Raw genomic sequence first — 26,388 nt, 5'->3', positions numbered from 1 at the left:
AGGCCACTGATGTGAAGCGTGTGAACTTAACCACTACGTCACAGGGCCAGCCCCAATGGAATTTTTAAAATATCAGAAATGTAAAGTTAGCTAAATTTTTACACTGAAATACAGGTCAGAACTGACACCGGGACTTGAAATTTGCTGAATAGGAAACTCTTTTAGGACCATAAGGGAAAATAGACCAATCAAAGGGGTTGAGATTCGTGCTTACCTTGTGTGCAAAGCCCTGTTAGGACAGAAAAACAACGTTTTCATCTGTGTTATCGAGCTGCATATCTCTCTCCCCTTCATTGTTCTTAGGTTTCTCAAACCACCTTTGGTGAAGGGTCAGTTTTGTTTCTACGGTTATCAGTGCTCTTTCCAGCCTATCAAGGACTGATCTTGTTGTAAAAATATGATAAAAATAAATTACTAGGACAAGGAAATAAAAATAGACATACAAAATTCACATCCACTTTTTTCATTATTACATTCAACAGACAAACTTTCTCAAATTGCTTCAAGTTTCCAAATACCTACTCTGAATTTCTGTACTGATCGCATGCATCTGCTCCTCGGACCACACTTTGAGTAGCACTGGTCTATGTTAGAGCATGTACCATATTTTGTTGTGTATGTGGACATCTTTTTCATTGGAGATGGATCTCTACAGCCTTCTCATGCTCATTTCATATCCCCCACAACCTGGAGCAGGGGTTTTGCATCCCAGCACACTACATGCACCGTTGGACAGGAACTGAAAAATAAGGTATGGGCAGAAGCATGGCTTTGTAAAAATAACTCAGGCTCTAAGGTCAGGCAACGTGACTGAACTGTGATTCACTTCCTAGCTCTGTGGCTATTGGCAAGTCATTTAACTCCTGTGTGCCCCGGTTTTCTCATCTGTGAAATGTGGACAATAACATGCAACTTGGTTTGTGAGGCAGAGTAAAGTATTCAGCACAATGGCCATTACTATTATTGCTAGTTCAACTACAATACACAGTCGAGTATAAAACCTCAGAAACAAACTACTATCTATATTCTCTGGGCAAGCTTTTACTACAAAGGGCCAGAGAGAAAATATTTTAGGTTCTGTGGGCCATAAGTCCTCTGTTTCCACCACTTGGCTGCCATTGCAGTGCAAAAGCAGCCCAATGCAATATGTAGAGGATTGGGAGGTGGCTGTGTTCTAATACAATTTTATTTATGGACACTGACATTTGAATCTCATATCATTTCAAAAAATATTATTCTTCTTTTAACTTTTTTCCAACCATTTAAAAATGTAAAAATAATTCTTAGCTGGCAGGCCATATAAAAAACAAGCAACAGGTTGGATTTATGCTGCTGGCTTAAGTTTGTGGATCCCTGTGCTATACCTTTCTGCCTCAATTCAGTTAAAAATGCCTGCTGCTGATTGTCACCTGGGTCAATAGGCTGGGAAAGATGGTGGGAAAAGTTGAATCTGCCATGTGCTAAGCATTTTTTTTTTTTTTTGTGAGGAGATCAGCCCTGTGCTAACATCTGCCAATCCTCCTCTCTTTTTGCTGAGGAAGACTGGCCCTGGCCTAACATCCGTGCCCATCTTCCTCCACTTTATATGGGATGCCACCACAGCATGGCCTGACAAGTGGTGCATCGGTGCCCGCCTGGGATCCGAACCGGCGAACCCCGGGCTGCCGCAGCGGAGCACGTGCACTTAACCGCTTGTGCCACCGGCTGGCCCCTAAGCATTTGTTTTAATTTAACTTCATTTTGCAATAACTCAGACTTAGAAAAAAGTTGAAAAAACAGTACAAAGAATTCCTTGATTGATTCCCCAAATGTCCACATTTTACCACATTTGCTTTATCGTTCTGCATGTGTATACACTTTTTTTCTGAACTGTTTGAGAGTCAGTTGCAAAGATGATGCCCTTTTGTTTCCTAAAAACAAAGACATTCTCTTATATAACCACAGTGAAATTATCAAAATTAATACAAAACTATTATTCCATCTTTAGACCTAGTAATCTTATCAAAATCAGGAAATTAACCTACAGGCCTAATTCTGATTTCATCAGCTGTCCCACTAAAATCCTGTATGTGCCAAAGATCTTATAGTCGTCATCTCTGGTAACTCTCCTAACTACCCAGCGAGTTTGATGTTATTATCCCTATTTACCCATTGAAGGAACTGAAGCTCAGAGAGGTTAAGTAACTTGCCCACAGTCACACAGATATTAAGTGGCAGGGTTGGAATCCCAACTCAGGTGTGCCTGCCTCCAAAGCCCTTGCTCTTTAGTCCTAGACTTGGATGGCAGAGTTTGAAAACGGCTTCACAAGGAGTACAAGGAGAGGGAGTCAGTATTCCAGGCATGAAAAGAACCTGAGAAAGGTCCAGTGAAAAAGGAGAGAAGGATAAGCATATGGAATTTTAGCTATTTCGTTACACAATATACAAGATTTTTTTGGAACATGGCTAAGGTTATTTTTTAACTTTCGAAATCAAAAAATAATTTTTAACTTATTTTAAAAACAGATTCAGAAATTGACACAAAACTAATAAATGACTTAATGAGTTATATTATGGTGAATACCCTTGTAACTACCCTCTAGTTCGAGAAACAAAACTTTGTTGCCCCTTTCCAGAAGCCCCTCGGGCCCCATCCCAATCTCAGCCCTCACCCCCATATGTAACCAACATTCTTGACTTTCATAGTCATCAATCCCAGCATTTAAAAACAAAACTAAGGTTTTTTAAAGATTCACAAGTTGTAAAAAATAGTGCTAACGAATAAATTATTCTGACACTTGTTAAAATGATAAGGAAGACCTCCTTCAACACTGTTGTGATAGGTGTCAACTCTATTGCAATAGGGGAGAAAGTTGGGTCTCAACTCTTAAGTACAGCAAAGAGAGCTGGCGATTTACAGCCAACCAGCAGCATGAGGGAGTTGTGGGTGGAAAATTATGAGGAGATGTCAAGGGATTCTTGCCAAGGGCAGGTCAAAGACTAGACATCAAGGGTGGGGGATAAGGAACTTGATCTGATATCAAGAGTGGGGAGATTCTCCCTAAAGTGACTCAGCAGGATTCTTTGTAAGACTGGGCAATGGAGGCCAGGCAAGGACAGGACAGGCACAGAAGGCTGAGGTCCAGATCTAATCCAGTCTAGAAGAGTCTAGTCAGAGTGTCACCGACTAGTGCCCCGAGGAACTCAAGGGTGGGTTTGGAGGCATTTAACTGTTGTTATGTTAAGGAGACAACCAGTAGCCACCCTGAAGTTAACCAAGCCTCCCTACAAGAGCTGTGCCCATGACCTTACCTTATTTTTAATGCGAAGATCTCTTTAAGAGGAGATTAAGCCTCATTACCATAATGTGCAGTGTACCCGCCTCTTCCTTTTGAATATTCATTCCCTAACCAAATAAAAATTCCTCCTTTCCTTTGTTTGGGGACGCTGTGACTTTGGAAGTGATTACTCATGGCCTCCTATTTGCTGCAAATACATTTTAGTTTGTGAGACAACTTCCACTGGTGTAGAGTCTTATTTAACTCACCAGGAGGTGAGCCCACTTGGTTTGGTATCAAATTGGTGACCCAGATGGGACATACCCCTTCGTGGTGCCTGTGCCGCTGGCTTGATGTTGCTGCCCTGTCGGGAGACCCAGCAGCTGCACTGAGTGCTTTGCTCGGAGGATCTCTCCATGGAGGTGAGTGGCACCAACCCCACAGCATGGCTATGGGAGTTTATTTTCTTAAGTTGTCTCACAAAGCCTGTCTGTTGGGGCCTGGCTTTGGTGCTTGAGTCCCTACCTGGGGGAAACCTGGCTCAGGGGAGTGCGAGTCCCCTCTGTCTGGAGGGATCGCACGACCGGGCCACTCCAGAAGGGCCAATGCTCGGTTCTGGCGAAATGGGAGCAATCCCTGGTAACTAATCAAGGGTCAAACACCATCTGGAGATTGACTCATCTGGAGTGCCCTCAGTCTGTTTGTCTAGGGGTGAAATCCCCTCTGGAGATTGAATCTCATCTGGAGTAATGAGGTGGGGGTTCGAGGCTCCTTGAGGTCACTGAGTCTATCTTTGTGTTGTGCCTGTGATCAGAGAATGGGTCCCCTTGATGGGGTTAAACCACTCTGGAGTTGCTGAACCGTTTTTTTGTTGTTGTTTGTTTGTGTGTTTTGGTCGAGGACTCTCGACATTAGTGTTTTTGTCGAGCCTGCTTGACATTTTCCACAGCCTGGCTTTTCTGGACTCCTAGGTCTTTCTTTTTCCTTGCCCTCCTTATCAGTGGTTTCACCCAGCGTCCACCCGTTTTATTTTCCCTTTAAGGATTTAGTTATGCAGCCTGGGTCTAGTTTCACGCTATTAGGGTGCTAAACCTCCTCTGGGCACAACCTTGTGGCATCTGCATCACCACTAACCATTACAGGATTCTCCTGGGAGGTTGGAAACAGACTACAAGAAAAGACGCTAGAATCCACAGTCAGAGAGCTCTTGCAATGACTAGTTTTAAGAACTTCATCAAATCTGTAGTCTCAGCCTCCTCTTGTGGTCTTAATGAAAGCTCTTCTCTGGGTTCTGGTTTCAGAGAGTCCATGCTCCACCTCTGGGAGCTCTCCTCTGGTTTGTGGTTATCTGGGGTGATTCCAGGTTGGCCCCTGAGTCGGTCACTTGACTGACAATCTGGTCAGTTATGGGGACAAGAGACCTGTATTGTGTAAACCGTTCTTCCGGGTTGTGTTACCTCAGTGCAGGAACTGTTGTCTGTGTGACCCTTATCTTGATAATCCTCAGGAAGAGGCCCTGAGGGCAAGCCCTGATCACCTTTTTCCTTTCTTTTTTCTGTGTTCGTCATCTCCTCTTTTGTCAGCAAGTTGAATTTAAGTTCAGGCTAGACCTGAGCAGAACCTGGACCTTCTGTAAAATTGAAAACTTAAAAACCTTTTGCCAGGGACTTAACTCTCAACCCCAGCAATGGGACTCCTGGCCCCCAGCCCGCTCTAGGCTTTTACCTCTGGCCTCCCTGGCTTGCTTTGTGCTGGCTCAGGGACTGGTTTCCCTGAGCTGAATGGGACTTCACTGGATCTTGTAGCTGTATTGATGCCCGCAGATGGGCTCAGCACCCTTCTCCGGCCCATCTTCAGTTGGACACCAGCTTTGCACCCATGGGGAGTGCCCCAGGCATCCCTGGAGACTCACCCCTTGGGTGCATTTTGACTCATTGGAAACACTTTCAATTAGATGAGTTATGTCCCAGAAACTCCATCTTAAAGAAAACTTGACTGCTTTCTCTGTGTCTTTATGATGTTGGTTTTCTGCTCCCACCTTCTCTAGAACCCAAGAGCCATTCTTTGAAACGCAAATGTTTCTCAAATATTAGTGAGTTTTGTATTGAGCCTGATTCATAGCAAAATTTAATGTCTCTGTCTGTGTCCACCTGTGTGTTCATGTATGTTTATATATATGTGTGGGGGACCAAGTTTGGCCACCTCAAAATGTCTCTTTACCTTGATTGTTTTGGGAACAGGGGACTCTGAGGGAAGACTTGACCTCCCCCACCACTCACTGCCTGAAAGAATTTAAGATAAGAGGACTGTCCCCAAGACAAGCCTTCACAATAGATAACTCTGGGTATCGATAAACTGGGAAGGTCCTTGCTAAGTCTATTCTAATCAAAGTGCTGTTTACCAAAACATTTGTAAGGGAAATCTCCATTTGTAAAGGTATCTTCCTCTCTGTACCGGGAAGAGAGGGGGATGACGTCATCTCTAGAAACTTAGCAATATTATTATTAATAATAACCTTACTCTTGTTTACTGTGCTTTTCTGGTAAAAGCAGCCCTAGAGGCACTTCAGATTCCACACAGTTCCTTTATCTCAGAAAAGATTATCACCTCTCTGGGAAGTATTATCTAGCCCATCACCAATTCCTAAGACTAAAAAAAAAAAAAAAATGGCCAGAAGAGCACTCTCTCCAAAAATCTAGCATCTTGAGTGTCTTCTCCAAAAATAAGTAAAAAGGCTTAGAACAAAATTTGGATTCATAACTAGGGATCCTTGTGCCTAATTCATGACAGTAATTTTAAAAGAATAGCTGTGGAACCTCTGTGTATGTACGTCTATATGTATGTTGTAAAGGTGAGATATTTTTCTACCTCTGGATGGTATGTCCAACATCAAGAGCTCTATTGAAATTGGCCTAAAGTAAGTGCTTACATAAATTCTAAATGTCATAGAAAGTAACCCAAATGTCTTTCAAGTTAATGTGATATGAAATAATCTTTGGTGAATGAAAGCTTAAGTTTATTGGTGTGATTAAAATGGACACGTCCTCAGAGTCATCAGTGTTGGATATGATGCAGACGTGCAGCCTGCGTTTACTAGTGAGATACGCGCATGTTATCCCTGCTACAAATTTGTCAGCAAAGATAGCTTAAAATGAAAGCTAATTTTGTCCAATGTCCGTGAAGTTTGATTTAGCTGTAAGTGATTTAGAATTTATAGATAAACTTTTCACAATAATTATAGTTTGTGTCCTTAACTTCCAAAATCTCTTTGGTAACTTGAAACTTTGAAGTTTTGCTAGGTTAAGGATAAAAATTCAGTGTATATTTAGATCATTTTCAAATAAGATAAGATATTAGATATTAATTACTAAATATAAGTCTATCTACTTTGGCTTATTACAGAAAAACTAAAAGGTGTTTTGAGTCTATTGGTATACGTGTCTTGTGTTTTATTAAGATTACACTATAGGGCCGGCCCCGTGGCTTGGTGGTTAAGTGAGCGCGCTCCACTGCTGGCGACCCGGGTTCGGATCCCGGGCTCGCACCGACGCGCTGCTTCTCCGGCCACGCTGAGGCCGCGTCCCACATACAGCAACTAGAAGGATGTGCAGCTATGACACACAGCTATCTACTGGGGCTTTGGGGGGAAAAAATAAATAAATAAAATCTTTAAAAAAAAAAAAAAAAAGATTACACTATAAAGCAACATGTTTCCAGAAATCATTAAAAGTATTTGTAGGTTTGTCAGGCCACGGAAGGCTAATGAGAAAGAAAGTTTATAATTGCTTACTTAGTTTTTACTAAAAATTAAGGTTTCTAAGGGTTAAAATTCTAATATGTGATCAAAGCTACTAAAAATTAGGGCTGCCCTGGTGGCGTAGTGGTTAAGTGTGCACGCTCTGCTGTGGCGGCCCGGGGTTCGTGGGTTTGGATCCCGGGCACACACCAACGCACCGCTTGTCAAGCCATGCTGTGGTGGCATCCCATATAAAGTGGAGGAAGATGGGCATGGATTTAGCCCAGGGCCAGTCTTCCTCAGCAAAAAGAGGAGGATTGGTGACAGATGTTAGCTCAGTGCTGATCTTCCTCACACACACAAAAAAAGCTACTAAAAATTAAGGAAAATATGTTTGTATTCAAGGAAAGTAAGATATGTTTTTAGTAAAGAAAGTATGAAGAGTAGAAATCTTTTTGTTTGGTTTGTTAAGAATGATAAATTTGTTCTAAAGTACCAGAAGGGAAGAAAGGAAGGCACGGATAAATTCTGAATGTAAAAAGTGACAGAAAGTTTTGCAAGGTAAAACCCTGAGGAGTTTTATACATGGTCAAGTTGGTTAAGATTAAACTAAACTAAATCCAATTAAGTAAATGAGTTTTAACGCCAAAAGTAAGCTAGTGCCTTCATTCTCTTAAAAGGATAATTTTTTTGATCTTGATAAAGAGGTTATAAAAAGTTTTTCTTTGCCTTTGAGTTAGTCTACCTTATTTGCATAAGTTCAATAGGAATCTGTTCTCCTTATAATAGGACACAATTGGAAACATTGGTTATAATATGAAGGCTTTGACTGGAAGGTCGTATTTAAGAGAAACGTACAGACTCAGATATGACAAGACAGCTTTTGAGGAATAAAGGTTGACTTTCTGCAATAAAGCCTCTTGGAAATGTTGGCCTGATACTTTGTTTACAGAAGTTCCGAACAATCTTACCTGGGTAAGTAAGGAATATCACTTAGCTGGCAGGTGCAAGGAACCTCAATATTTTGGGGGACCTCAAGAAGAGAGGAATTCACCCAAATCTGTGGGTATTGCAGGCAAAGTCTGAGGACAAAATCCTTGGCTTGGCTTTCCTGGTCTCGAGAGACCTTTGAAGTTCAATTTGAGATTCCTTATAAAAAGTTCCAGCAAAGCAGATTTAAAAGAGCCTGTATGATCAATTGCTATTCTTGCTGTACTTATGTAAATAATTCAGCCAAATTTATTGAAACTAGACTTATTTTACAAACTAGTTAGTCTTAATTTGGCTATCTTTGATAAAAATGAAGGTGACTTTAGAGAGAATAATTATTTCAGTTGAAACTATAGTACATATTTGTGGATATTAGATCCTAGTTCTGTTAATTGTCTTTGAGGTTTTTGTTTTATATGTTTACTGGACTGGATCCTGAATTCTTCTAGTCTCCTGAAATATCTGGCTACAAATCTCTGAACTAACGTTTTCAATTTTCCCATCATTTTCATTTGGAATCACTGAGAATTGAACCTACACTTTTTCCTGAAGCCCTGCAAACTGAAGCAGTACAACTTGATATAAACTTGAGAGATCACCACGACAGCATGCCTGTTGCTGTGTAAACCAAAGGGAAGCTACAAGAGATGCTTCAATGCTGACATCTAAAAATCTTCCTAACTGGCTGTCTGCTGAACTCAGAATCTGGTTTATAACTTGCTCCAACCATTAAACTTGTTTTTCTTTTGTTTCCATAGAAATGCTTCTTTTTTTTTTTTTTTTTTTTAAAGATTTTATTTATTTATCTTTTTCCCCCCAAAGCCCCAGTAGATAGTTGTATGTCACAGCTGCACATCCTTCTAGTTGCTGTATGTGGGACGCGGCCTCAGCATAGCCAGAGAAGTGGTGTGTCGGTGCGCGCCCAGCGCCCAGGATCCGAACCCGGGCCGCCAGCAGCGGAGCGTGAGCACTTAACCGCTAAGCCACGGGGCCAGCCCAGAAATGCTTCTTATTAAATACCTGATTGCATGCTTCCACAATATAGGCCTAACTTTTTTTTTTTTTTTTGTGAGGAAGATTGGCCCTGAGCTAACATCTGCCAATCCTCCTCCTTTTGCTGAGGAAGACTGGCCCTGGGCTAACATCCATACCCATCTTCCTCCACTTTATATGGGACGATGCCACAGCATGGCTTGATAAGCAGTGCGTCAGTGCACGCCTGGGATCCAAACCAGCGAACCCCGGGCCGCCGCAGCGGAGCACACAGACTTAACCGCTTTGGCAACTGGGCCGGCCCCAGGATAGGCCTAACTTTTATGAACAATTCAGGGCTATGCCTCTTGTGACCTGCAAACCTATTTGAAGATTAGCTGTAAATTCTGCTCCTCTACTGGTCCCTTTGACAACACCCATGCTCAGCAGGAGGCAGTTACAGAAGACAGACCTTCAACCTGTGCCCCTCAAGAATGAGGAGCAGGATAAAACTAGAGGAGGAATTTGTTACCGACTAGTGCCCCAAGGAACTCAAGGGTGGGTTTGGAGGCATTTAACTGTTATGTTAAGGAGACAACCAGTAGGCACCCTGAAGCTAACCAAGCCTCCCTACAAGAGCTGCGCCCATGACCTTACCTTATTTTTAATGCGAAGATCTCTTCAAGAGGAGATTAAGCCTCATTACCACAATCTGCAGTGTACCCCCCTCTCCCTTTTGAATATTCATTCCCCAACCAATAAAAGTTCCTCCTTCCCTTTGTTCGGGGACACCGTGACTTTGGAAATGATTCCTCATGGCCTCCTATTTGCTGCAAATACACTTTATTTTGTGAGACAACTTCCACTGGTGCAGAGTCTTACCTAACTCACCAGGAGGCGAGCCCACTTGGTTTGTTATCAAGAGGAGCCTAACTAAAGTTTAGTCAAGGAGAGAGTCTATCAACAGGCAGCATAATTTAACCATACATTTTTATTTTTCAATATAAGTTAACAAAATAAAAGTTAGAAAATATTTAAAACGAGTGAATTTCGTGGTATGTCAATTATAACTCAATAAAACAGGAAAAATTAAATATATATATTTAAAAGCGATTTCTCTAAAGACTCCTTTGAAACTCAGTTTTGATTGAAGCTGAGACTAACCCAGTGATGGGAGGGAGGGGATTTTCAGAGAGTAAGAGGAACCAGCCAGGAAAAGATTTCTAACTTGAGACTCAGATCTAGTGGTAACGGGTGGTCCTGGACCAGTTAACTCACACTGCAGAGCCTTCGTTTTCCCAGGTGTATGAAGAGATAATACTATTTTACGCCCACTTGACAGATCTGCCTGCGTAGGCATCGCAGGGATGTTGAGAGGCTCAAGCGCAAAAGTGAAAGATGAGAGATGTTGCTGCTCTTCTCTCTCAAAATCCAACAATGAAATAAAAATTCTGCAGACCCTGGGGCTTTGAGGGTTGTTGGCGTTTGGAATGATTTTGGCCACAGTTGAACCATACCTCTAAATTTATCAGGAACATAGAACAGAGGATCTCAAACTTTAACATGCACCGGAACAACCAGGAAGGTTTGTAAAAATACAGATTTCTGGACTCCATCCCTAGAGTTTCTGATTGGGAATTTCCGAGATGGGGCCCTGGAATTTGCATTTCTAACAAGTTTCAGGTACACGGTGGGTCCAGGGACCACACTTTGCGGACCCCTGGTTTAGAGTTTTCCGGAGAGCCTCGTACGCAGGGCTAGGATTCTATCTCGTCCACTTAGTTTTATCTGGTCTCAATTTCCCCCTTCTTGTCCTCGCAAGGGAGCCATGGAGCAAGGAGATCCTTATTAAAGTCCAACCCGCGGGCCCCTTATCAAGCTGCTGACAGCCGGGCCTCCTGATAGTCTTTCCAAACGGTCCCTCCCTGCGGCAAAGGCCAGCACAAGCTCGATAACACTATCCTGGAGTCACGCGGCCGCCCGTGGCCTCCAGGTTCCCCCCCGCCCCGCCTCCTCCGCCCCAGGCTCCGCTGTCGCTGGGCGGAGCGCGGGGCGGAGCAGGCGCCGGGGTCCGCCGCAGGGCCGGCGAGGGGCGGTGCCAGGCCGCGGGTCCTCAGTCAAGTGACGCCGAGCGGCTGGCCCGGGCGCCGACTGCGGAGCCGAGAGGCCGGAGAGTGGACATGCTGCGGGTCGTTCGCTTCCTCTCTCTGCTGCTGGTGCCCCTGCTGCTGGGCTCTGCGCGCGGCTTGCGCGTAAGTCCACGGGACCCCCGCGCGGGGATGCATTGATGGGAGACAGGTTGGCGGAGGACCGGGCTGGGGCTGCGGCCAACCGGGGTCCTGAAGGGCAGGGGGCCTAGGACCCCGGACTGCGCCCCGGCAGGCAGCTGGCAGAGCGCAGGCAGTGGACCGGCCCTCCTGTCGGGGGCGGGCCGGGCGGGGCGCGCGTCCTTCCCGGTAGCTCTGTAGGTCGTGTATTCTGTCCCGGTCGCTCCTTTCGCTTGGACCCACTTCTCCATCGGTGCAACGAGGGGGTGAGATGAGGTGCGCCCAAACCTTCCCAGCTTTGCAGTTGTCCGCGAGGGGTATTCCAAGTAGCGCGCGTTGTTGGCGGGTGCCTCGGGCTCTGGCTTGGGGCGCCCTCCCTTGCTCAGTTTTTGTTCGGGAGAGTGCTCCGGAAGGAGAAAAATGGGGTCAGGAGTGGCCCCCCGCAATGGGAACATGGAATGAATTTCCTTCGAAGTAGTCTCTTTTCAAACGTCTCGTCCTTTTCTCGTCACTCCCCGCCGCCTATTTTGGCTTGGATTTTCCAAATCTTCAGGGTTTGGCGGTCCAGGCCGAGGGTGGGCAAGAGGCAGGCTGCAGGTGGCAGCCAGCCTTGCTGGAGGGAGGTCTGGCGGGGAGTGTAGGTGAGGTTTGGGGGCGTGCACATTTGGCCCGAGACGGACAGCTTCCGCCCTGCGGTCCGAGCTGAGGCAGGGGCCCGAGGGGTCTCTGACTTGCTGCCTGGGAAGGTTGAGCATCACAGCTGCGTAAGGCGGATGTCTGTGTCGGGGGGAATTGAAACAGGAACCTGCCCCTCTGCACGTTCAGCGAACCAACTTTGGTTCCTCCAGAGTTTGGGTGAGTCTGGGGCATGTTTTAAATAGAAGATGGTGGAATTTGGGCCCCTTGACTTGTAAATTACACCCTTTGATAAAAGGCTTTCAATAAGGTGCCAAGAGCAAAGTCATATATCTATCTAAAATCAAGGTTGAAAATCTCGAGTATTTGGAAAACAGCTAGTAAAAATATTTTCATTTTGGATTCTTCCTGGGAAGAGGTCACCTCAAATTGAGTATTTGCTAACCCCTGCTGCCTATTCTGTGGTTCCACTGCCCCAGTTTTTTTTCTGGGAGGCTTAGAGGAGCCCCACGGTGAGAGCTAGCCAACTATGAGAACTGGTGAGGGTGGAATTGGGGAATAGTTCAAAGGTACAGTGGCAGAGAAAGATGGATGGGGAGAAGGCAGATCTTAACCAATATCTAGGAGGGTTGTGGGAGGGGAGAGAAGGATTTATGGATGAGGAGCTGGTGGGCAGGGTCGTCCCCTGGGTAATGGTTGTGCAGCATCATTCAGCAGGGGTGTGCCCTATGACTGCTGTGCCCAAGGCCCACACAGGGAGGCTGGCTCCACTCCAAGAATTCATATGTCACATGTCTAGGTGTCCCTCCTGGGCCTAGAGCTGAAGAAAGATACCAGCAGACTAACTTCCCGTGATTGCCTGTTGACATTTATTTAGAACAGCGGTTCTCAAATTTTAACTGTCCTAGAAATTAAAACAGAAAATTTAAAAATATTTATTAGTTTAAGAAATAATAAATCTTTTGCATGTTAATAAACTTAATATGTTTTTTTGAAAAATAACAATATTTCTCCCCAAATTTTAGGGCAAAGAGTGGCATTATTTTACATTTTTGCAAATCTCTTTCATGTCTGTCTTAACAGATGACAGATTCTCATAGCTACTTCTGCATTCAGTCTTGCCATATCACATGTCACACAGCTTGTGGAAAACTCCACTGTACACTCACGAGAGAATCAGAATGGAAAAGGCAGTATTATGGCTTAGTATTATTATGAAAATAGTTTTGATTAAAAGGACCCCCTGAAAGGGTCTCCCCAGACCCTACTTTGAGAACCACTGATTTAGAATAATGTTTTTCTTACTATAAAAGAAGTACATACACATTGTGGAAAACATTTAAACATTCAAAAAACTGTCAGTAAGAAAATGAAAACTGCCCATCATGTTACAATCCAGTGTGTTTGTATTTTAATAATAAAATGTAGCAACTGGCTGGTATTTGAGTGGCTTGGATTCAAGGTAGGTTGGGCTGGTGTAAGTGACCTTCAGGTTTTGAATGGGGACAAGGAAGTTCTAATACCCCTGCAAAGCTGACACCGGTTCCTGGTTGCAGGCGGAGCTGACCTGGAAACCTGCTTGGCCACTGTCCTTTCTAAGGAACTCGCCTTCCAGAGCCTGCCCGCACAGAACTGGCAGGGGACCCTCTTAGGAGCAGAGAAAATGGCGATCTTCAGGCAGCTGTCCTTGGGCATGAAGGCCGCCCTGGCTGCTGGCACTGTCCTCGTGTCCATCATTGTCTCCCGCTCTTATTTGGCTGGGAGCCTTGAGCTCGGGGCCTGGCGTTGTCTGTTCCGCCTGCAGCTTGCCCTGTTTGCCAACTCGCTCATGCTTATAGGCTCCCTCTACATCTGGCGTAGCACGGTCAGCAACCTGAGCCATTCCCCAGCCACAGAGTCGGTCTGTTTTAAGCTTTGGAAGATGGCTGTTGTGACATTTCTGGCCCTGGCCCATTCCAGTTTCTTCACCATGCTCTTTTTAGTGGCCGAGGAGCCCTATCTCTTTTCCTTGGCAGCCTACTCCTGCCTCGGGGCGTACATCATCATGCTCTTCTTCCTGTGTACCCTCAGCGGCATGGAGCAGGCCTTTCAGTTCCTGGCCTGGCGCAGTGGTCGGGTCGTGGGTAGCCTTGACAAGACAAGGAAGCTGGCACTCAGGCCGGCCCTGGCAGTGGTGGTGACTGCTGTGCTCAGCGTAGTCGGGCTTCTGAACGCTGCCCAGCCCCCGGCGGTGAAAACCGTGGAGGTGCCCATCCATCAGCTGCCCCCCTCTATGGACAACCTCAAGATAGCACTCCTCTCAGACATTCACTTGGGCCCCACAGTGGGCAGGACCAAGATGGAGATGTTCGTGAGGATGGTGAACGTGCTGGAACCAGATGTCACGGTGATCGTGGGTGACCTCTGTGATTCAGAAGCCTCGACCCTCCGGATGGCTGTCGCTCCTTTGGGCCAGCTTCATTCGCGCCTCGGCACCTACTTCGTCACAGGCAATCACGAGTACTACACGTCAGATGTCAGCAACTGGTTTGCGCTGCTGGAATCCCTGGATGTCAAGCCCCTTCACAATGAGAACGTGAAGATTTCTGGCACACGGGCCCAGCGTGGTGGTGGTGAGGATGGCGACTGGATCTGCTTGGCTGGGGTGGATGATATTGAAGCAGACAGCCTGCACTACTCTGGCCATGGCATGGATCTCGAGAAGGCCCTGGGAGGCTGCAGCCCAGACCACACCACCATCTTGCTAGCTCACCAGCCCCTGGCTGCCAAGAGAGCCCTTCAAGCTCGGCCAGATATTAACTTGATCCTTTCTGGGCACACACATGCTGGGCAAATCTTCCCCTTGAACGTCGCGGCCTATTTCCTGAACCCCTTCTTTGCTGGTCTCTACCAAGTGGCCCAGACTACATTTGTATATGTCAGCCCAGGCACGGCCTATTATGGGATACCCATGAGATTGGGTAGCAGGGCAGAGATTACGGAGCTCATCCTGCGGCGAGCTCCCTGAACCCGGCCCTGACCCCCATATGCCTCTTAATTGCCCTTGACCTTCCCTCTCTGTCCCTTAGAAGCAGAGCAGGTTGCCTGCTTCACCCACTCCAGCCTCTCCTGCCCAGCCCTGCCAATACACGCTTGTCACGAGCCTGGCTTGAACAGTGATTTGTGGTGGGGCTGCCTGGCAGGTTCAGGCAGGTTAACTCTGTAAATGGCCAGTTGCTTTTTTAAATACATTTGTGAGGCCACTAAAGTCACACATGTAAGAACAGACATCTATTTTCCAGATATGGAGTAAGCCCTCCTCCTGCAGAGCTCACCCAGATGAACCGAAACATGGAGTTGCTCAAAAGGGATAGATCTGGAAAGCAGAGTAGGGAAGGAACTCTTGGTGGTTTTAAACCCTCTTTAGGATTTAGGCAGTTTCCAGAATCATTGATCCAGAGCTTTCTAGGAAAGGGGCAGCGTTGCTAGGTAATCTCAGAGAAATGGAGAGACGGAGGCCCCCTGGCTGCTGGAGAAGAGTGTTTTCTTTTTCCTCTTGGTTCTGTCAGAGTCACCTCTATTGGAGACATCAGCAAAACCCGCTGGAATGCAGTGCTCATCCTGTTCCGGGCCTTGAGTGATGCTGTTTACCTGCCTGTGCTCCTAGCCCTTAGGATTGGGGGTGGGGAGGAAAGAAATGGTGAGCACCGTGGTAGGTGATGGTGATGGGTCTTGCTACTTAGGAATTCAGAGGGTGTTTGCCTCCCTTGTCTCTTTTTGTGTGTGTGTGAGGAAGAGCAGCCCTGAGCTAACATCCATACTAATCCTCCTCTTTTTGCTAAGGAAGACCGGCTCTAAGCTAACAATATTGCCAATCCTCCTCCTTTTTTTTTTCCCCAAAGCCCCAGTAGATAGTTGTGTGTCGTAGTTGCACATCCTTCTAGTTGCTGTATGTGGGATGCGGCCTCAGCATGGCCGGAGAAGCAGTGCGTTGCTCTGGCCGGAGAAGCCGGAGAAGGTGTGCGCCCGGGATGCGAACCTGGGCCGCCAGTAGTGGGGCGCGTGCACTTAACCGCTAAGCCACGGGGCCGGCCCCCTTGTCAGCTTTTATACAACACCTGGGTGAGGTAATTAGGGACGGCTACTTTTCCCTATTTAGAAATGAGGAAATTGAGGCAAAGAGACGTGGGGCATTGGCAACATGACAAGGTATGGAGGAGATTCCGGGCTGGAAGCCAGGTCTTCTACTTCTGGATGAAAGTGTTCTTTCCACCATATGATTGTTAGGTAGCTGTATCTGTCACAAGTGAGTACAGGATTCCAACACAGTTAACAATGTAAAGAGAACAAACAAGGGCCTAGAACCTGATGTTCTTTCAAAGTGGTTTGCTTCAGGCTAATTTCAGTTCACCCATGACTACGTGGGCCAGGGCCTGGAAGGGGGTCGGCTTGTTTCAGTGTAGGATATCTTTCACATTGGAGGAAGAGTCAGGAAGCTGGAGCCCCCCACCCTAGGTTTGGGTCTGATTTTTTGTGAGAAACTGAGGTTCACTCTCTTCAGGGGGGAAGTTGAGGCTTGCGTAGGGAGGGGCGGGGCTCTGTGCTCTGGCAGGGCCTCGAAGCCTTCTCTCTCCCAGGGCCCCGGCTGTGAAATGCTGGGACTGTCCTTCCTGCTGGACAGCTTCCAACCCCACCCCTACACCTCCTACCCCTGACCCTCTGGCCTGACCCCATCAGAGCTGTCCTAGGGCTCTGGCCACAGAACCATAGGGCCATCCCTGCTGGCCGCTAGACCTATAGGAAAACAGGCAGAGGTTACTGTGTCCTGAGTGACCCCACCCCTGTTGGCCTGGCCCTTGTGCCAGAGATGAGAGACCTTTGATCCTTGGGTAGCAATAAGCACTCCTGTTAGAAAAGGCCTCACTGAGAAGACTGAGGACCTGGGCTCAGCATTGACTTTTTTGTGATTGAGAGTCTTTCTCCAACAGGGAACAAGACACCATCTGACAGGAGAGGCTCACCCTGCTGCTCACTGGTCAGGCAGCATTGGGTAAATGACTTGACCTCACTGAGCCTTGGTTTCCCTCACCCGAAAACGAGGATAATTATTGCGTCTACCTCAAGATTGTTTCCTGGGGAGGGTACTGAGACATGGTGCATGAGTTGCCTGTGGCGCAGTCACACAAGAAGCGCTCAACGTTGTTAATTTTTAACATTGCACCAGAGCTTGCTAAGGAACTCTGTTGGGCACAGGTACCCAGAGAATTTATGGAGCCACCAACCCTCGGGAATGTGATGGAAAGCATGCCATCTACTGCTGGGGCCCAGAGATTTGTCAAAGCAGCGACTGCTGGGGATTCACTTTCCTCTGCTGTGTTAATGCCTCCTGTGCACACTCTGCCTGGCCAGAGGGAGCTTCATTTCCTCCTTGTCCTCCTGGTGTATAATGGAACCCTGGGGGACCCTGGAGACCACCCTTCTTGTTTCCGGGCAGCCAAGATATTGACAGCAGGCCTTCCAGTCAAGTTTAAAATGTGTCTTTTGAGTCAAAGTTTCAGTGGTTTCCTTATTTGTCCCCCTTCATGTTTAGTTGTCCTTACAGCCAGGAATAAGTTTGGAGAAAAACTTATGCAGAACAGAGGACGGGACCCTGGAGAGCCTTTCTGTTAACACACTTTGCAGATGATAGGATGATAGGAGAGGTAAAGTGCCTAGCTCGGGGCAGCGGCCCGGCTCCCGAGTCCCTCACTCCCTTCTCCATGGCACCACTCCAAGCTCATCACCCCTCATGGCCTCAGGAAGGTTGCTCTTCCAAACCCTCTCGCTTTCTTGTGAACTGACCCCATGTTTTGGATCATTGTTGTAGGCTTTTCAGTTCTCTTTGGTTTGGACTTCCTGAAACTACACTAGTTGATGCTATTTGTCGTCTACCCTTCGGTGCAGCTGGTAGTGTTTGACTCGCATGCTACACCAGTTATGTCACTGGTTTCTTAATTTTGGATCCTTCTCATCAGTGCTCTGAGCTCTTTGAAATTAGCTTCCATCAGTCCTATTTTTTATCTTGCATCTTTGTCTCTTTTCTTTCACTTGAGTGCCCTCATTTTGCAGTTTGGTGTACCCTTCATCCTTGCTTGATTGATTCTTCTCTATCAACAGAAACAAAACAGGCCCATCTTATGTATCCAAGGAATAGTCAGCAACTCTCATGCTTAGTTTGAGTTCTATGATGTGATGGAAATTTTCCCAGCAGAAATTTCTCCATTACTGTCCAGATATGGCTCTGGTGGGCCGCTCTCCACAGCACTCTTGGTATCTCTGGTCCTGTTTTTCACTCATTTACCTTCTTTGTTTTCTTTGTTTGTGGCTGGAGGAGGTAGTGAGAAACATTTACTTGAAGCTTGAAAATCCTTTCAATTTCGTGTTAGTTTCCTTTTTTTTTTGATGAGTTAATTCAAGTTGAAATATAATGCTTTTTTAAAATTAACAATAGCCTGTTTAATGTGATACTATTGTTATAAAACTCAATAAATTAATCCTATTGCCATCCATTTCAAACATCCATCTTGTCCTTTTTTTTCCCCCTCATTTTGTTTTAAATTTCTGATTGTGAAAATTTTTAAATATTCACAAAGTAGAAACAACAGCATACTGAATTCCTATGTACTCATCACCCAACTTCAACAACTGTGACTATTCTGCTGTTCTTTCTCATCTACCCCTACCCCATACTCTTTCTTCTTCCTTTTTGGCCAGAGTATATTAAGGCAAATCTTAGAAAACATAATTTCCCCCCAAAATACTTCACTGTGAATTCATTTTTTAAAAGCATATCTATAATGCCATTATCATAGCCAATGAAATTAACAATAATTCTTTAATATCATCTAATACCTACTTAGGAGATTTGGAGCTAGAAGCCAGGTTTCTACCTCTCAATAAAAATGTTCTTTCCGCTGTCTGAGGGGTAAGTAGCTTATCCATTACAGATGAGTGCAAGATTCATGTGCAGTTAACTGTGTAAAGAGTTTGTTTTCAGTTTTTCCTGATTATCTCAATTGTCTTTTTCTTTTTTTTGTGGTAAAAAACACATAGCATAAAATTTATCATCTTAATGATTTTTAAGTGTACAGTTCAGCAGTGTCAAGTACATTCACATTGTTGTGAAACAGATCTCCAGAGCTTTTTCATCTTGCAAATCTGAAACTCTATACCCATTATAAAATAACTCCTCTTTTCTGCTCCCTCCAGCTCCTGGTAACCACCATTTTTACTTTCTTCTTCTATGAATTTGACTACTCTGAGTACCTCATATAAGTGGAATCATACATTTGTTTTTGTGACTGGCTTATTTCACTTAATATCCTCGGTGTTCATCCATAATATAGCATGTGACAAGGCTTCTTTCCTTTTTTAAGTCTGAATAATATTTCATTGTATGTATATACCACATTTTGTTTATCCGTTCATCCATCAGTGGACGTTTGGGTTGCTTCCACCTTTTGTCTATTGTGAATAGTGCTGCTGTGAACATGGGTCTGCAGATATCTCTTCGAGCCCCTGCTGTCTGTTCTTTTGGATACATACCCAGAGTGGGATTGCTGGATCATATAGTAGTTCTCTTTTTCATTTTTTGAGGGACCTCCATACTTTTTCCAAAGCAGTTACACTATTTTACAACCCTACCAACAGTGCCCAAGGGTTCCAATTTCTCTACATCTTCACTAGAACTTATTATAGCTGTTTTTTTGAAAGCAGTATGAGGTGATAACTTATTGTGGTTTTGATTTGCATTTCTCTGATGATTAGTAATGTAGAGCATCTTTTCATATGCTTATTGGCCATTGTATATCATCTTTGGGACAATGTCCATTCAAGTCTTTTGCTCATTTTTAAATCATGTAATTTGGTTTTTGTTGTTGTTGAATTGTAGGAGTTCTTTATATATTCTTGATATTATCCCCTTATCAGGTATATGATTTGCAAATATTTTCTTCCATTCCATAGATTGACTTTTCACTCTACTAATTGTGTCCCTTGATGTGTGAAAGTTTTCAAGGATGTCCCATTTGTCTATTTTTGCTTTTGTTGCCTGTGCTTTTAGTGTCATATCCAGGAAATCATTGCCAAGTCCAATATCATAAAGCTTTTCCCATGTGTTTTCCTCTAGGAGTTTTATAGTTTGGGGTCTTATATTTAGGTCTTTGATCCATTTTGAGTTAATTTTTGTATATAGTGTAGGAAAGGGTCCAGCTTCATTCTTCTGAATGTGGATATCTAGTTTTCCCAATACCATTTGTTGAAAAGACTGTCCTTTCCCCATTGAGTGGTCTTGGCACCCTTGTCAAAGACCATTTGAGCATAGTGTGTCTTCCAACTTTGTTCTTTTTCAAAATTATTTTGGTTATTTGGAGTTCCTTGAAATTCCATATGAATTTTAGGATGAATTTTTCTCTTCCTGCAAAAAATGCCATTGGGGTTTTGATAGAGATTGTGTTGAATCTGTAGATCACATTGGGTAGTATGGACAGCTTAACAATACTAAGTCTTCCAATCCATGAACACGGAATGTCTTTCTTTTTATTTGTCTCTTCTTTAATTTCTCATGGCAATGTTTTATAGTTTTCAGTGTACAAGTCTTTCACCTCCTTGGTTAGGTATTTTATTGTTTTTGATGCAATTGTAAAAGGAATTGTTTTCATAATTTCCTTTTGAGATTGTTCATTGTCAGTGTAGAGAAATGCAACTGATTTTTGTGTGTTGATTTTGTATCCTGCAACTTGGCTGAATTAATTTATTAGTTCTAACAGTTGGTTTTTTTGGTGTGTGGAATCTTGAGGGTTTTCTACATATAAGATTATGTCATCTGTGAAAAGAGATAGTGTTACTTTTCTAATGAATGCATTTTATTTTCTTTTCTTGCTTAGTTGCTCTGGCTAGGGCTTCCAATATTATGTTGAATAGAAGTGGTAAGAGTGGACATCCTTGCCTTTTTCCTGATCACATTAGAAAAGCTCGCAGTCTGTCACCGTTTAGAATGATGTTAGTTGTAGTCTTTCATGTATAGCCTTTTCTGTGTTGAGGTAATTTCCTTCTATTCCTAGTTTGTTGAGTGTTTTATCATGGGAAGATATTGAATCTTGTCAAATCTATTTCTGTCTCAATTGAGATGATCACGTGGTTTTTGTCCTTCATTCTGTTAGTAATGGTGTATTACATTGACTGGTTTTCATATGTTGAACCATCCTTGCATTCCAGGAATAAATCTCACTTTGTCGTGGTGTATGATCTTTTTAATGTGTTGTTGAATTCAGTTTGCTGGTATTTTGTTGAGGATTTTTGCATGAATATTCATCTGGAATATTGTCTGTAGTTTTCTTTTCTTGTTGTGTCTTGTTTGGCTTTGGTATTAAGGTAATGTTGGCCTTAGAGAATGAACTTAGAAGTATTCTTTCCTCTTCAGTTTTTTGGAAGAGTTTCAGGAGGATTGGTGTTAATTCTTCTTTAAATGTTTGGTAGAATTCTCTAGCAAAGCCATCTGGTCCTGGATTTTCTTTGAAATTTTCAGTTACTGATTCAATCTTCTTACTATTTATGGGTATGTTCAGATTTTCTATTTCTTCATGATTCAGTTATATGTTTCTAGGAATTTATCTATTTCTTCTAGGTTACCCAATTTGTTGGCCTACGATTGTTCATGGTAGTTTCACAATCCTTTTTATTTTGGTGGCATCAGTTATAATGTTTCCTCTTTCGTTTCTAATTTTAGTTATTTGAGTCTTGTCCCTTTTTTCTTAATAATCTAGCTAAAGATTTGTCCATTTTTTTGATCTTTTCAAAAAACAACTCTTTCACTGATATTGTTTTTCTATTCTCTGTTTCATTTGTCTCTGCTCTAATCTTTACTATTTCCTTCCTTCTGTTAGCTTTGGGTTTAGTTTCTTCTTAAGTTTCTTGAGGAATTATGTCTCTTTATAGTTCTTTTGTTTGAATCAGGATCTAAAAACAAGATCCCTATATTGTATGTGATATATTTCTTAAGTCTCTCTAAGTCTGTAAAACACTCTCTTCTCTTATTTTATATCATTTATTTGTTCAAGTTATCTGGATATATATCTTAGAATTTCCTAACTTTTGGATTTGTAGTGGTGTTTAACATGTACTATCCCTCATATTTTCTGTAAACTAGTAGAGCTGGAGATCTATAAAAGTTAGAGCTAGAAGCAGGATAGACTCAGGTTCAATTTTTTCCGTTTTTTGGTAGGAAGACTTAATTGCTTTCAGTGATGCTAAGTTTGACCCATGAGTCCAGCTGTCATCAGCTTGATCCCTCTACTAGAAAGTTCCTCATTATTTTTTCATCTAATGTTTCAGCAGTCATTGATGATTGTTGCCTAAAGTCGTTATTCCACTAGAGATTGCAAAATGATGATTTTTTTTTTTATAGTGTGAAACATTTAATTCAGAGTTTAGTAGGCCAGAGTACTAAATAGGCTTTTCTGGGAATAGTTACTTGGCTTTCATATATTCAAGAGACAATGGAAACTTCTTTCACCTCAGTTCTGCATTCTGAATGAGTTTTTGTAGTATTTACAAATATAATCCTGCCATCAGCCCCCAAAATGGTGATTTTTAATTTCATCATTTCTTCTGCATTTGCTAGCATAAATGTGGTTCTTCTACAGAGAAGTGTCCTCATCAATTGTTTGGTACTGGAAAAAAGTCTATAGCAAAGACAAGACAGATGTAGATTCTTCCCCTTTATTCATCAGTTTTCAGAATAATGTATTGATGCCCCAGTATCCAATAAACTTTTCTTTGGGATGGGAGGGAGTATTATGAATTTGGCTATTTTTATATATATCTGATGTGTTTGAATCCATTGAAGCGATAAATCTTTTGATGCTCAAAATATCCCATCTTTGGCCAGTTGGAGCCCCTTCATATTGGCTTGTATGTCATTTTGTTGTGACCCTAATAGTTTTTGATAATTTTAGGCTTGTTTTGTACATATTCTCCCCCAGACTTGAATTAAGTAATTTCTTGAAGCACCCTGGTTCTTTTTAGTGGGAAATATTTAGAGACGATAATTTAGGTGCTAGAGGAGCTAATTGCTACTGGCTAGTGTTGTTTCTATGCTGTTTCAGTAGATATTGCTGGGAAATAAATTTTTTTTAGAAAGAAAAAACCTTAAGTTTATACTAGTATTGCCAATTCAAATGGAAAATTATCGGCTTTTTTAAAAAAATAGACTTTATTTTTAGAGCAGTTTTAGGTTAACAGCAAAATTGAGCGGAAGGTACAGAGATTTCTCACATACTCCTGATTACTAGGTTTTTACTTAACTTTCTTTGATTTTATGTTTGTTTTTCTCTTACACTGAAATTTTTGGTTCCTAACAACCCAGTGTAATTGCTTATTTACTTTATCCTACTATATATATTATAGATTCAAAATAGTAATAAAATATTATTACTAAGATGAAATCTACTGGATGCAAGTTTGTTGGTTTGTTTGTTTTACCTGAATGCAGTTTAAGATGTATTTTTGTCCTTAGGCTAAATATGGTCAAAATACTATTTCAGATTCACTTGAAATGATTCTTTCCTGTGTGCGAAGTTACATCTGTTTTTAAGTTAAATCTGTTGTAAGAATTATTTCATTTTTAAAATTTATTTTTATTTTTTAAAACTATGCATTTATCGGGGCCAGCCCGGTCGCGTAGCAGTTAAGTTCATGTGCTCTGCTTTGGCAGCCTTGGGTTCACGGGTTCGGATCCCGGGCGCGGACCGACGCACCGCTTGTCGAGCCATGCTGTGGCGGCATCCCATATAAAGTAGAGGAAGATGGGCATGGATGTTAGCCCGGGGCCAATCTTCTTCAGCAAAAACAGGGGGATTGGCAACAGATGTTAGCTCAGGGCTAGTCTTCTTCACACACACACACAAACAAAAAACAAAAAAACTATGCACTTATCTTTTCTCTGAGATGAGGGGGCAGAATTAAATCTGTAAATGTCTGAGTCCTGGAGGATTGGGAACTGGTCCCAAACTGTGCTTATTCCTTCTCCATTCTGCCATTTTTTCTTCCTCTTCCATTGTAATGTATGTTCTTTATCCACAGTCTTTTGGGATGCTGAACAGAAATCTTTTTGGAACAAGACAGGCATAAATAAATGAACAAAATTAATAAAAATAGGATGCATAAGCTCTAGCAGTTCATTCACAAATTCCTCCAGATCCATATTGATTATCACCATTCCCTGTGGTGGTTTTGCTTCTCCAGTCTTCCTGATGTCATGGTACTTCCGTGACATTTGATGTTTGAAAGGCTCTTAGATCTGGCATAATCAAAATTTGTTTTATACTCATCTGCAACATTCCTTCTCTTTCTCTTTGTTCTGTGACCTGAGGGGTCTGGGAAGCCCAGGGTGAGTAAACACTCTTCCACCCCTATCTTCCCTTAGTCCCTCATCCCTTAACACTAGGGTACTAGCAGCCTGGGAGGTTTGGGTCTGCCACCTTGGAGCTGAACAGCTCACGTCAGGAATTCTCCAGGCTCTTGGGCCTCTAGGGTGAGTTGAAAGGGTATGTGGGGTGCTGGGGATGGAGATCCATTGAATAGGTGCTTGTTAGAGTTATACTGAGGGACTTGAAGACATATTGTCTTGACATAATCAGCAGGGCCCATAACCTGTGATGTCCCTGAGCTCTTTTTATTTCTTTTTTTTTTTTTTTTTTTTTTTTTAAAGATTTTATTTTTATTTTATTTTTTCCCCCCAGAGCCCCAGTAGATAGTTGTATGTCATAGCTGCACATCCTTCTAGTTGCTGTATGTGGGACTCAGCCTCAGGATGGACGGAGAAGTGGTGCCTTGATGCGCACCCGGGATCCGAACCCGGGCCACCAGCATTGCAGAGCGCACACTTAACCACCAAGCCATAGGGCCGGCCCTCTTTTTATTTCTTTATTCTAGTTGAGGAATGTGCACAAGTAATGCAAATATAATTATTTATATTCCTGACGCTAGGAAACTTGAGGAATATTCACATTACCTGGTGGTGTAAATGTCAGTTTTATGTATTTTTTTAAGAAATGCTTATTTACCACTGAAATAGTCTAAACTGAATAAATGACTTTAAAAATGTTATATTGAACAGTATTAGGTACCTGATGTGTATTTGATCTGAGGGTATTTTGTTTATATTGCTGTTTTTTTCTTCAGTAATATGTGCATTATGTACATGGTGGGCCTTGGAAAAGTGTGGGCTTTGCTTGGAATTGCTTTTTATTTTCTAAATTTTCTGTGACTTCATGCATTGTAAATACTGATGCTACCACACCCCTGCAAGTGTGAAATAAAACCATGGCTTTTCAGCATTCTGCTCCAGTGCCAGTCAATTTTATTTATTTATTTATTTATTTTTTTGTGAGGAAGATCAGCCCTGAGCTAACATCCATGCCAATCCTCCTCTTTTTGCTGAGGAAGACCGGCCCTGAGCTAACATCCATTGCCAATCTTCCTCCTTTTTTCTCCCCAAAGCCCCAGTAGATAGTTGTATGTCATAGTTGCACATCCTTCCAGTTGCTGTATGTGGGACGCGGCCTCAGCATGACTGGAGAAACAGTGAGCCATTGCGCGTGGGAGATCCAAACTCGGGCCACCAGCAACGGAGCGCGCGCACCCAACTGCCAAGCCACGGGGCTGGCCCCCAGTGCCAGTCAATTTAGAAGGGGTGGAATTTGCACACAGGGGAACTTTTGCATTATTTGCATTTTAGGGGAATAAACTCTGAAGGCAGCTTTCCCTCTTTCCTCCTCCCCCACATTTCTTGATTGCCTTGCTTCTGACAGTGTTGCCACAGTGCAGAGATGTTAAGGAAGCTGGCTCTTTGAGGCTAGATCCTCTCAGGTCCTTAAATATTGAGAGGGGTCACTTTGGAGCCATGCAGTAGATTTTCCCTGTGTACCTCAGCGCGATGACAGTCACCATTAGAAGCTGTCTCTTAGGTGATGATGCTTCTGCATAAAGTGCTGCTTTTCTAAGCTTGATTTTCAGAGACTTGTCACTGCTCCCCAGGTCCAAATAACATGGTTTGTGTATATATCAGACCAGCCCATGGAATGTCCTGACAGTCAGGGGCTCTCATGGGAGAGAGTGGGACAGTTAACAGGGTCCTGGGGCAAGAGAGTGTGTACTGCTGTCCTGTCCACTTACAAACAAAGTGCCTCTGATTATTTTTATTCATAGTTTTGCAAAGATAAGAACATTAACCACAAACCAAACGCCAAAGGCTGTGTTGATCTGTTCCGGTAATCATATTGTACCCACACCCTAGCTGCCGCTGGGGCTATTGCTTATTTAAATCAGTGGTGCACCATCATTCACCATGATCTATCTGGTTTTTGCTGGGGCTCACAGGTGATTTGAATGGGATATGATGGGAATTTCCTGTGAGTCTTTGTGGAGGCGGCACTAACATCTGCAATTCCAGGAGCAATTGTGGCCTTGCTTCTGATTTATCTTGGGTAGAGGTGGGGAGTGGGATGCTCCA

At 43.4% G+C, this 26,388-nt stretch overlaps 2 protein-coding genes across 5 annotated transcripts in view; both read left to right on the top strand.

Annotated features, from left to right (window-relative positions):
- The first annotated feature begins 3,356 nt into the window (after positions 1–3,356).
- TMPPE (transmembrane protein with metallophosphoesterase domain) lies at positions 3,357–25,218 on the top strand. Of its 2 annotated transcripts, none has more exons than XM_087430678.1 (2): positions 3,357–3,679; positions 13,415–25,218. In XM_087430678.1, the coding sequence occupies exons 1-2, from the start codon at positions 3,571–3,573 to the stop codon at positions 14,863–14,865; spliced, it is 1,560 nt and encodes a 519-aa protein (XP_087286804.1). In that variant the 5' UTR covers positions 3,357–3,570; the 3' UTR covers positions 14,866–25,218. The 2 variants fall into 2 exon arrangements, with proteins under 2 accessions (XP_087286804.1, XP_014645670.1); XM_014790184.2 differs by lacking the exon at positions 3,357–3,679 and adding an exon at positions 11,136–11,207.
- Positions 3,566–26,388, top strand: part of GLB1 (galactosidase beta 1) — a 95,176-nt gene continuing 72,353 nt past the window's right edge. The window contains exon 1 of one of the 3 annotated variants that reach the window (XM_087430677.1): positions 3,566–3,679. In XM_087430677.1, coding sequence (XP_087286803.1) covers positions 3,674–3,679 — 6 coding nt within the window. In that variant the 5' untranslated portion in view covers positions 3,566–3,673. Of the gene's footprint in view, positions 3,680–11,058; positions 11,208–11,478; positions 11,499–26,388 lie in introns of those variants that run through there. The other 2 variants (XM_004419466.3, XM_014790182.2) reach the window with 2 other exon arrangements.

This window comes from Ceratotherium simum, chromosome 5, assembly GCF_057802395.1.
Source record: "Ceratotherium simum simum isolate JZ-2026a chromosome 5, ASM5780239v1, whole genome shotgun sequence".
Classification (NCBI taxonomy): Eukaryota; Metazoa; Chordata; class Mammalia; order Perissodactyla; family Rhinocerotidae; genus Ceratotherium; species Ceratotherium simum.
Note: the sequence above shows the minus strand (reverse complement) of the source record. Positions and strands in the feature narration are given on the sequence as shown.